Below are 12,716 nucleotides of genomic sequence, written 5' to 3' on the forward strand. Positions count from 1 at the left end.
TGCTTCTCAGATAAGGTCAAGTTCAAGGAGTTCATCATCACCAAGCCCTTATTATATGAAATGTTAAAGGGACTTATATAAGAAAAAGAAGATCAAAAACATGTATACTAAAATTACAGCAAACTCACAGTTATTAACAACCACACCTAAAACAAAAACAAACCAAGAGGACAGCTAGATGAGGAGTGGAACCATAGAAATGAAGAACACATGGAGGGTTAGCAACAGGGGAGTGGGAGGAGGAGAAGGGGGGAGAACGCACAGAAAATAGCATAGATGGTAGGTAGAAAATAGATAGGGGGAGGGCGAGAATAGCGGGGGAAATACAGAATCTAAAGAAGTTGAGACACGTGGTTATATACTAAGGGGGGAGAAGGGTGGGGGAGGGAGTGTGCGGGTGGAGGGGAATGAAGGGGGGAATAGAACAACTGTAATGGTATAATCAATAAACTATATTTTAAAGAAAGAAAAAAAAAAAGAAAGCTCAGCTGCAACTACTGAAGGGCAGGTTGCTGTGGTGCCACACTAGCGGGACTTGCCAGAACGCAGCCCTCTACTGTGCTGGAGAACGCTGCTCCCAGGGAGATGTCTCACTGGACGCACTCTGCTACGAAACCACCTGCGGGAGCGGCTGGCTATTGAGGGGTGCTGGCTGCGGTGCGTGGCGGCAAGAGGCTCTGGGGAGCCACGCACTCTGCAGGATCCTGCTGAGAGAGCACCTGAACTGGAAAATGAAACTCCTGCCTCCGGTAACGTCTCTCCGGCGCCCTCTGCTGACAAAGCTTCAGAGCCCGCTGACAACTTAAGGGACTTGGGATTCGTTTTCCTAAAACTCTCCGAGTGAATTTGGGGCTGAGAGAAAACAAGTCAATAACCAACATAAAGTCCATCCGGTAAATGAATCCAGGACTTTTACTCTCGAAAATCTAGGCTTGGTTTCCTTGGTTTTAAAATGGTGGTCTTGGGGTAATGTAAACTTGAAATTCCTTCTAATATTTTAATATTCCAGTTATTTTTAAACCAAAGGAGTGCTGAACTCCTCATCCACTCTTCCCTTTTATTACTTTAGTTGTGCTGCTTCAAGAGTGTTTGTCAGTCTTTGGAAAGACTGTAGTAAAGTTTTGTTCACTCTCAGTTCGTTTGTTCAGGCCTGTTAGAAATTGTTCTAGAAGGTTTGTGTGTGTGTGTGTGTGTTAAACATGGTTGGCCTATTGCCATTTGCGGCTCACCTTATGGACCCTGAATGAAGTAAAACGTCAGTCAGTTCAGCTGCTGTGACAGAATACCATCTTTATTTCTCAGTTCTGGAGGCTGAGGAGTCCAAGGTCAAGTGCCAGCAGATTTGATGTCTGGTAAGAATGCACTTCCCAGTTCATAGACTCCTCATAGTCTTCCTCCTGTGTCCTCACATGGGGTGGGGGGCAGCAAAGGAGCTCTCTGGGTCTCTTTGAAAAGGCACAAACCCCATTCATGAATGTGCTACTCTTATGACCTAATGACCCACAAATGACCACCTCCAAATGCCATCACGGTGCAGACTAGGTTTTAACATATACATTTTAGAGAGGCGCAGATATTCAGTTTTTAACCCAAAGTAAAACTGAATCTTCCCAGGTGCTCCTATTATGTTCCCTTCAAGGATCTACTTTGTCTCCAAATTCCTTGCCTTGGCCTGTAAGATCTGGCGTGATTGGCCCCTGGCTGCTTCTTGGGCTTCATCGTGCCCACACAACGCGCTGGTTTGTTTCACCTTTGTGTGCTGTTCCTCCTACCGAAGCATTCTCTCCCCACCCTGATTCTTACACGTCACACTGCCTCAGTTTCTGATCTCTGATCAAATGTGTAAAGAATAAATTTATCAGAAGCACTTATAACTTTATATATGTGCCTAATAACGATGGCCCAAAATGCAAAAGCAGATGACATAGTTAAAGATGAGCCGAATATACAACCATCACTGGAGACCTTAACACCTCTCTGTTACTGACAGAAAACTAGATAAAAGTAGCAGCCACTCATTACATACATACAAGCTGCTTCCAAGGGTGAAAAATAAAAGGGTCAATAAATATCTTAAAAAAGGGTTACCAGAGTTAAATGGGGCAGTATATAATGAAAGGATCAGTTCATCTTGGAGAAATGTATATGCTCATAAAAACAGCACTTTTGAATACCATAAGCAAAAATTGCCAGGACTAAGAGGAAAAAACCCAAAGCCATAATTGGAGATTTTACTTAAGAGGATAAGTAGGCAAAATGTGTGGGTTGCTGCTAAAAGCAGCAAACAGATACATTTATAACCTTGAAATGCATATATTAGAAAAGAATAAAGGTTGAAAGTTGATGAACTTTATATAATCGTCAAAAAATTAGGAGAGCCCTGGATGGTGTAGCTCAGTGGATTGAGCACAGGCTTATGAACCAAAGGGTTGCTGGTCAGGTCCCCGGTAGGGATATGTTGAGGGGCAACCACACATTGATGTTCCTCTCCCCCTCTTTCTCCTTTTCTTCCCCTCTCTAAAAAATGAATTTAAAAATTCTTTTAAAAACATATAAGTTAGGAAAGAAAAAAGCCACAAAAAAATGTAAAGTAAGCATACGCTGGGAAAGAAAAAAAGGCTCGAACATGCGGTAAGTGGGGGAGAGTACAGGGGACAACTAAAAGGATGCTCAAAACATCGTTTGCTGTCTTTGATTTAACTTTGTTGGTAGAATATTACACTTTTATAAATTAATCCTTTTAATAACTTTTAAAGAATGTGTTCAGCTTCCCAACAGTGTAAACATATTCTTCTCATTTTACATGTCATTGTTCATAGCCCTGATACATTTGACATTTGTTCATATTTACTGAGACAGGAAGTTAAAATGGTATTTTCTCCGAATGTGGCCAAACGTCTCAACACCATTTTCTGGAATAGATTCCTACTGATTAGAAATGCCACCCAGGCTGTATTCTGTTCTGATGCATTACCCATTTCTGTGTATGTATTTTACGGTACTAATCAATAGAAGTCCCACCATTTTTTCCCCCTCCTTCACTATGTCCATTATTGTACACTGTCTCTTCCAAGTGCACTTTACCTTTTGGGATGACGGGGATTGTAACGATGCGGAGGAAGGAATTGATGGTTTTATACTGGGAGGTCTTTGTTTTCTAGGTTCATGGAATGTCTCCATTGTTTTCCAGGTCTGTCTTTGGGCAAAACTTTATAGTTTTCAAATACATAAAGGTCTTTCGCACTGTGCTAGGTGCAATCCTATTTTGTGAGCCCTATATTGCTTTGTCGTTGTAAATGGAAATTTGAAAAATTGTGTTCAAGTGTGGACAGAGGTATAGATTTCTCGAATATTCTATCCATCTGAGCTTTTTTATTCATTCCAAGAGCCAGTCAATTGATTCATATTCATTTGGTTTTCCCTAAAGATGGTCAAATTAGCCGATGACGTCTTACCACTTCTATTCCAGTCTCACACCGTATTTCTGTGTTGGTAGTGGGTGTCCTCATTTTGTTCTAATTTATACTGCTAGGTAGGATGTATCACAGTGGAACTGCATCTTATCTGGTAACTCAAATAACTTTAGGACATTCACTTTTCCTAGAGGTTTCATTTATTTTTTTGAAATTTCCTCATAACTGGGGGCTGAAATTTATCCTCTGTAAATGTGTCCAATAGCACCTATCAAGTTCATCATGTTCTTTTTCCTTCCTCTAACACATTGATGTAGTTTTCTAATCACTCATAGTGTTTTTGGTATTTTTTAGAAATATAATTCCAGATTGTATTTACTAGTATTTCATATATTTATTAACGGGGTTTTAGGTATTATACCTACATTGTTACCAACTGTTAAACAAACCAATCCATTAAAATGATCCTGAATATCATAATGTGTGATGTATAAGATTAAGGCAGCTGGGAATCCACATTATTCTCAGAGATGCTCTCGGAGAACTGGGGTGAGAGGCAGCACAGGCTGGTAAGAGGAGCAGTAACATTACTGAGGGCTCAGTGGACGGACCTAGGTCTGGCCTGTGTTTGCCATTAAGTGGTTGGATAATTTTAAACAAACAAAACTCACCCTTCTTGGCTTAAAATAAAAAATTTATAAAATGAGTTACTGGGAGAACCAAATGGTAACATGTCCACTCCTGCATAAGTGTAAGACATTATTAAATTAGAAGTCAGGCATTTTAAATTTAAATGCACTTACGGTACAATAGAAACACACTACAGTCTCTGAAGCCATGTAAAACCCGAAGGCATTAAAATTTATTAAATGATGCAATAACAACAGAATTCTTTATTTACAATAGCATTATTTAACATCAAATAAGCAAAGAGCATCAGCAAAGCAATATTAACTTGCATAAATGTATTTAAAATTTCTCTGAATATATCTACCTTTGCATAAACTGCTCACACTAGAAATACAAACATCGATGCAGGTGAACAAAGTGATGTTCAGAGTCAACTCCATTTTGAAAATAAATCACAACCTGAAACACTGTAAGCTTTCTCCTGAAGAACCATAGTTAATATATTGCTTAATTTTACCCTTGTATAATCTTTTCATATACACACATCTCAGATGCAACTTAATGAAGAACTGTACAAATAAACCCACAAATGACAAAGGAAAAATAATGACAGTTAAATGTTTGAAGAACTGTATCATCATCACTATTTAACAGCATAAAGGTTAAGTGATGATGTACTTATTCAAAAATTGTACACAATTCACTATACAAATATAATACATTGGACAGCTATGTAGGAATATACAAGACTTAAAAACAGATCTAAGGCATTATGCTAGATTTTAGCATTTTGAGGTTCTTGCACATAGCTTTTACCTGTAGTAAGAAACTTAAAAGAGTTTGTTTTAGTCTATAAAGAAACAACAGGGAGAAAAGTCTAATTAAAATTGAAGCCACTACAGTAATTTTCTTTTGTGCAGAGAATGCTTTGCTCTTAGGCAGCATACTACCATACAAATACTAGAAAATTTTAAATTCACACCAACAATTAATGGCTTAAGTTGCATTTCAAAATTGATTGTGTATCTTTGGGTTCTACAGTGGGTGTGCGCCGCACATCTCATGTGTTCAGCCCCTATGAACTCCATTTTTAAACACAGATTAAAAACTGCATTATATAAACTGCAAAAACATCGCTTTCGATCATTACAGGCCACAGGAGATACGTGTGGGCCGGGGCATCAGAATCTGCGTCAAACGAATTCATTGTAGTAAAAGAGCTCACTTCACTTTTTCAACTTACCACATTACACAGACACTTAAATGAGTCTTACAGCCAAGTGAACATATGTATACTTTTCACATTATTCGCTTTTTCACATTTAATAATATAAGTAAAACACTGATTCTTTGTCCTATTAAAGAAAAACAGAGGACTCAGTCTAACAAATTTACTGTGTACAGCTTGAGAAATACTGGTAACGAAGGGGATTGATTTGGCTTTTGCTTCTACAGTGATCAATATGATCAGAGGATTCCTTCACTTCCTTTCCTTCTCTTAATTAGATGTAAAGCAAAATCTATTCCCTGATCTGAGCCATAAGAGAATCTATCACCTCTTTTCCTTCAAAACAGCCATGACCATGAATTATTCGAAATGACTAGCATCACAGGTTTGCAGATTTGTCTGACTTGGGGTCGACGTTAAGACACCGTGGGCAGACGGATATACAGTAAGAGAGACACAGATATTTTTTTGGACAGTGTTATCGTGAAAGGGGACTAACAACTCAAGACAAAACAAGCCCAGCTTTCTCTTTTGTGCTGTGTCAAGTTAACGTCATTCTAAGTCACGTATTTGTAAGAAGCAACTGAAAACTGGTCACGTTGGATCATGGAGGCCATAGAGCCTCATCACACTGATGTGGTCATGAAGTTTGGGTGACATTGCTCATTTTTTCCACCGCAGCGGGGCAACCCGATGGTTTGGTGGAGGAAAGTAGAGCCTTCTGAGGGAGGCATGTGGGCTGGCGGCCACCTCCCTGTAGTGAGACTCCTCCCAAGTGGAAACAGTATCGAAATGCAAATTTCCAAGAAATTTCTTTCACATGGAGCAACACTGTCAGACTGTCTGTCTCTTTACCATTTATCTTTGGGCTATCTCTCTCTCTAATCCATAACTTGTACATATAGGGAGAGATATAAATATAAATAGGGGTAGTTTATCCATTTTTCACCCTGCCACAAATAAACAATCAATGAAATTTCAAGGAAAAAACCTCTCTGTTCCTAAAAAGCCTGGCTAGTGAGATACAAAATGCTTTGCTTTTTATGTCTACATCAAAAAGACATCATTCTGAAATTTAGGTAAGAAAGTATGCATCTTAGGGGTTGGGGAGAAATAGCTCTAAAAAGGTAATCAGTTTCTTGATATTGCACTTGTCTGAAACTGACACCAATTAATAAAAGATTTTTCCCCTACCAAAGTGGGCAAGAAAAACAATCATAAAAGTGGCCTGCTAGTAACACGTAGTCTTTCTAAGGTTCATTAAGAAAGAATATAAACATATAAAAATCAAGAACTGGTTCCTACAGCAGCTGCATATCTTCAGATTAGATAAATGATTTATGAGCAGAATCACAAGGTTTAGAAAATAAAAAGTCTTACGTCTACAAATTAGGTCTAATCAAGGCATTGATATCCTTTACAAAACACCTTTAGGAGACATTGCTATGAAGATATCTAATTTAATACTGAAGTACCTCATTTTTGAGTCAACTCCACAATATGTATACCTCACAAAAATTATACAATTAAAACACTTAAGTTCTCAACTTAAATTATTGCTTGTTTACATAGAAATTGGATTTTATGTACCTTACAAAACTTCGGCTTAGTCAGCACTGCTAAAAACACAAAATAAAAAACATGGCAGAGGTTAAATCCGTCGTGGTATCTGCTGTCGATTTCGAGCACACCACGATTTTCTGGGTCATGGGCCTGTGTCGCTGGGAACGGAACGAACACGGTTCCAGAGCAGGGTCCTGGGGTGATTGCTGTCAAGTCCTAACTCTGCTTCTCTCTCCGCCAGTAAAGGCATTTTTTCTGAGATTTAAGTTAGCAATTGGTAAGTGGCTGGCAAAACATTTAAGGAAATAAAGGGCTTACCTGGTTTCTGTTGCTTTTATTGTTGTTATTGTTTTTTAAATGAAGTGGGGAGAACCGGGAAGGGTCAGGATCAGGGCAAAAAGAGGAGATGCTAATCCAAACTGTCTGATCAATCTAAAGAAAACTTAATTTGGAAATGAAAAAAAATTTCCTCCTGATTCACAATGCATCAATTTATATGAACTAGTTTGGTTTCCACAACAACTAAAAAGTACTTGTTAATGTTAACAGCCCTCTCACAGGCTCCTTTTCATCTGTCAGGAACTGGAAACTTCACTGACTCGGCCTTGAGAGCTTTCCGTGGATGCGACCCCCACTTCACCCAACCTCACTGGTCTTCACTTCTTGGGTGCCTGTCCTTTCAGTGCTGTCCTTGGTGTCCACCCTGCTTTTGTCCCAAATGCAGGGTTTAGCATAAAACACTTGTAGTTTGATTTTTTTTAAAAGTCCTTTTCTTTCCCCCAGATGAAGTCTGAATCTTTTGTACTAGACTGACTAGTCAGGGAAACAAAGCAAGAAACCAGTGTCTGGAACCAAACAGGAACAGAACAAGAGCATGGTTGTTTTCCTTAAATACGTACATTTAAATACATTCAATCTGACATGGGTACGAAATTTGCCTGTCAACATTTACTTCGCAGGAGAGATCTAAGTTGCACTAAGGTGAATGCAGTGAACAGACTGAGCGGCTGTCTGGACGCAAGCTCCAGGCTGTCCAGGGCAGAGGCGGCCCCCCCTGCACCAGCCACTCCCTGGGGAGCCGGGCCCAGGCTGGTGCTGAGCCCACCCGCCAGGGCAGAACTGGCCTGCAGGCTGGGGGATCAAGACAAACAGATGCAGCTCTCCAGACAGGTACGTGTTTCGAGCAAGTGAGCCCGGTCAGCTGAAGAAAGAAGCAACCAGCTACCTTCAGTGTCAGCAGTATTTCTGCAAGAAAACAGAGAAGTTGTGAAAGATCTCTGAGTTTCCGGTAAAACCATCATAGAGAGCCCATCACAAAAACATCAAAATACTTGGCTGTTTTAAATAATGCCAGCCAGAAAAGCTGCCTCTGGGTGAGCTACACTTAATTTTGATGCAAACAGATAGCATGTCCCTAACTGAACCCAGTGTTTGAGGCCCGCAGATCCTACACACTGTTCCGAAGGACACACTGCAGTGGGTTCCAAAGATTACTGAGACTCCCAGTAGCTGAACTGCCCCTGCCCTTTGACAGCATCTGACCCAGAGAAGGGGCCACCACTTTCTCAATTCTTCTTCAACATTTGCCCATGTACTTCCTCTAACAGGTCCCTCTGGACTCTCCCTTACCGAGATACTCCCAAGGTTCCATGGGTGTATTCTTCCTGGCCGCCTCAGTGAGCTAAACCACCCAGGGTTTGTTTTGCATTGTTTTTTAATTTAAGGGAGGGAGAAAAAGAGGGAGAGAAACATGGATGTGTGGTTGCCACTCATGCGCCTCCTACTGGGGACCTGGCCCACAACCCAGGCATGTGCCCTCACTGGGAATTGAACCATTGATCCTTTGGTTCCCAGACTGGCACTCAATCCACGGAGCCACACCAGCCAGGGCTAAATTACCCAGGGTTTTCACTCAACAAGTGTTCTTGCTAGTTCCTGGCTGCTATGCACCGACGGTTTGAATGATGGTTTGAATGACAAAGGGTTTTTTCTTTCTGTAGTGAGCAAGAATTGTGGAGGCGTTTCTGTGGTTGTTGTAAATAGGTATGTCAATGCTTTTTCTTTGGCTATTGCCTATCTACCCCCCAAAAAGTTTTTATTTACTTAGCAAATATTAGTTTAGCACCTACTCTGTGCCAGGTGGTGGGGATATAACCATAACACAGCATTTCTGGTCACAGCTATCAAAACATGCTCAACAGGCCCGGTAGACGACTGAACACCAGTGTGTTCTGAGCTGTGTGAGGGGACATATTCATTGCCATGGGAGCGTATAACAACTGCTTCTGGGATCTAGATACTTAGACATGAGCTTTTAGCATCAGGGCTATTAAAGGTTATCGAGTTTAAGTAAGATCAGGGAGGAAGTCAGCCCAAAACAGTGGGTTTCACCACAGTACCTTGAAAAGAGATCTGGGGAAACTATTGCCAGATTATGAATTCTAGTGGTCATAGGCGGAGTTACATTCCTGGTTGGTTGGACAATTCTCCCTCCCAAGCAGAAAAAATTAGCTTAGGTGACAAGACTTCTGATGATTTCCTGTTAGAGAAGAACATTTAATGGACTTTTCTCTGTACTATATTTATTCCTAATTTGTGTCACTTAAATGATTTGACACCAAAATACTCCAAGGCTCTGAACTGAAATAAGAAATCGCTCAAATTCTAGTTAGTCTAGAAGCACATTTTATTTATTTTTTAATACTTTATAAAATATACTTTATTAATTATGCTATTACAGTTGTCCCAATTTCCCCCCTTGCTCCCCTTCACCTGGTACCCCCTTTCACTCCAGCATCCCCTCTTAGTTCATGTCCATGAGTCATGCGTGTAAGTTCTTTGGCTTCTCCATTTCCTATTCTTAACATCCGTCTATTTTGCTCCTACCAATCACACTTCTTCCATGCACCTTTTTCTTCATTCCCTCCCATCCCCCTCAAATCTGATAATCCTCCATATGATCTCTATATCCATGATTCTGCTCCTGTTCTGGTTGTTTGTGTAGCTTGTTTTTAATTTTTATTTTATTATTATTTTTTAATGTTGTATTTTTAGAGAGGGGAAGGGAAGGAGAAAGGGAGAGCAACATCAATGTGTGGTTGCCTTTCATGAACCCCCCCACTGGGGACCGGGCCTGCAACCCAGACATGTGCCCTGACTGGGAATTGAACCAGCGACCCTTTGGTTCTCAGGCCAGCTCTCAAACCACTGAGCCACAGCAGCCAGGGCAGTTTGCTTGTAATTTTTTTTTTAGATTCAGTTGTTGACAGTTGTGAGTTTGTTGTCATTTTAATGTTCATAGTTTTGATTTTACTCTTTTTCTTGGATAAGTTCCTTTAACATTTCATGTAATAATGGCTTGGTGATGAATTCCTTCAGCTTTACTTTGTCTGGGAAGCACTTTATCTTCCTTTCAATTCTAAATGATAGTTTTGCTGGATAGAGTAATCTAGGTTGTAGGTCCTTGCTTTTCATCACTTTGAATATTTCTTGCCAGTTCCTTCTAGCCTGCAAAGTTTCTTCTGAGAAATCGGTTGACAGTCTTATGGGACCTCCTTTGTAGGTAACTCTCTGCTTTTCTCTTGCTGCCTTTAAGATTCTCTCTTGCCCTGGCTGGTGTAGCTCAGTGGATTGAGCACGAACCTGTGAAGCAAAGGATAGCAGTTCGATTCCCTGTCAGGGCACATGCCTGGGTTGCAGGCCAGTTCCCAGCAGGGGACACATGAGAGGCAACCACACATTGGTATTTCTCGCCCTCTCTCCTTCCCTTCCCCTCTCTCTGAAAGTAAATAAATAAAATATTTTAAAAAAGATTCTTTATCTTTAACCTTTGGTATTTTAACTATGATGTGTCTTGACATGGGCCTCTTTGCATCCATCTTGTTTGGGGTTCTTTGTGCTTCCTGGACTTGTATGTCTTATTTCTGTTGTCAACTTAGGCAAGTTTTCTTTCATAATTTTTTCAAATAAATTTTCAATATCTTGCTCTTCCTCTTCTCCTTCTGGAATCCCTATGATTTGGATGCTGGCACATTTGGAGATGTCCCAGAGGCTTCTTATACTCTTCTGTTTTTTTTTTAATTCTTCTTTCTTCATTCTGTTGTAGTTCGATGTTTATTTCTTCCTTATGTTCCAAATTGTTGATTTGAATCCTGCTTTGCTCCCCCATTTACTGTTGGTTCCCTGTAGATTCTTCTCTATTTTACTCAGTGTTACCTTCATTTCTTCCTTTATGTTGTTGTCACACTCAATGAGTTCTCTGAGCATCCTGATCACCAGTGCTCTGAACTCTGCATCTGATAGGCTGCTTATCTCCATTTCATTTAGTTCTTTTTCTGGAGTTTTGTTCTGGTCTTCCATTTGAGTCCTGTTTCTTGGTCTCCTCAAGTTGGCAGCCTCCCTGTGTTTGCTTCTGAGTATTAGGTAGAGCTACTCTGACTTCCTGTCTTAGTAGTGTGGCCTAATGTAGAAAAGGCACCTGTATATTGTGTGGAGCAGAGCCTTAAATAATCACCATGGTGGGGCAAGTTGCTTTACTGCTTTGTGGCTCTGTGTGGGGGGAGGACTCGGAGAGGGGACAGTGCCGCTGCCTGGCTTCTAGAGGTTTGCCCAGCACTCACCCCATTTCCAGTCACTTCACCCACCTACGCATATGCAACTGCCACCTGTTGTCCTGGCGTTGAATCCTACAATGGGTGTGTTTGCTACATTCTAAGACCATGTGGGCCCTTTAAGGGGAGTCTCCTGAAAATCTGGCAGTTTTTTCCACTGCCCCAAATCCCACTAGTTTTTACAGCCGGAAATTATGGGGATTTATCTCCCCAGTGCTGGAGTCCTGCACTGTGCAGTCTGGCCTAGGGCTGGGCTCCCTCGCCCCCAAGGTATCCCTCTCAATTTTTATCCACACTGGTGAACGTGGGACTGTCCATTCTGCAGCCTCTGCCTCTCCACGCCACATCGAATTTCCTTGCCTCTCCGCCCGTCTCTGCGTTTTTACTCCTCCTACCCATCTGCATGAATGTGGCTTCCTTAAATCCTTGTTTGTCAGACTTCCATACAGTTCAATTTTCTGACAGTTCTGGGTGTTACCTGTTTTGAGGTTTAGCTGTGGTTGCGCAAGGAGGTGAAGCATGTCTACCTATGCCTCCAGCTTGACCAGAAGTCTGAAGGAACATTTTAACTGAGAGGTGTATACATCCTTAGAAGCTCTGAGGCAGTATTCTTTAACACGGACAGACATCAGTAAGCAGCTCTGAGCTGGAATGAGGTCAGTGACAGACTGCTGAGCAAGCGTGGCCTGTCACTGGGGCAACATGCATGGCGTCCCAGCTGTGCCATGGAGTGGGAAGTCATTAAACTTTCTGTACCTAATACGTCTTAGGGCTATTGTGAGGATCAAACAAAATGATGTACACAATGTGTCTAAACAGTTCCTGGGACATACTAAGTGCTCGGTAAATGTCACCATCATCGGCATCACCACCAACTCAAAGTTGACCCTAGTGTCCATGACACTAGTAAATATAAGTAACTGCAATTATACTTTATACAACAGCCATGAGGCCGAGCAGGAAACTCAATTTTAATATGTTTAAATATTTAAACATAAAGGAACGTACTAACTCCTATAATGGAAAGACTCTTCTGGTTAAATAAAATACCTGCCTTTATCTACATAGTTTTTTGGAAAGTAAGTCCAAGTTGTATATACTAGCTCTACTTAAAGCAAGGTATAGGTTGGATCTCCATTTGAAGATAAATGGAACATAGATTCAATTAACAGTGAATCACAGTAGGTCCTAGCTCAACAAATTGAACCCAATTACCTATACAAATTCTAAAAAGAGGTCCTTGATTTGCAACAGCTCAGAGCACATCAGAGC

General features: G+C 40.9%; 1 protein-coding gene across 3 annotated transcripts in view; it reads right to left on the minus strand.

The window, feature by feature from the left end:
* Positions 1–4,247: 4,247 nt before the first annotated feature.
* The window catches only part of NCOA2 (nuclear receptor coactivator 2), a 288,869-nt gene continuing 280,400 nt past the window's right edge, over positions 4,248–12,716 (minus strand). For all 3 annotated transcript variants that reach the window (XM_037058687.1, XM_037058689.1, XM_037058688.1), the window contains one exon: positions 4,248–8,079. In XM_037058687.1, coding sequence (XP_036914582.1) covers positions 8,068–8,079 — 12 coding nt within the window. In that variant the 3' untranslated portion in view covers positions 4,248–8,067. The remainder of the gene's footprint in view (positions 8,080–12,716) is intronic.

The sequence above is a fragment of the Sturnira hondurensis genome, unplaced genomic scaffold, assembly GCF_014824575.4.
Source record: "Sturnira hondurensis isolate 20B ecotype Veracruz unplaced genomic scaffold, ASM1482457v3 Scaffold0010128, whole genome shotgun sequence".
NCBI lineage: Eukaryota > Metazoa > Chordata > Mammalia > Chiroptera > Phyllostomidae > Sturnira > Sturnira hondurensis.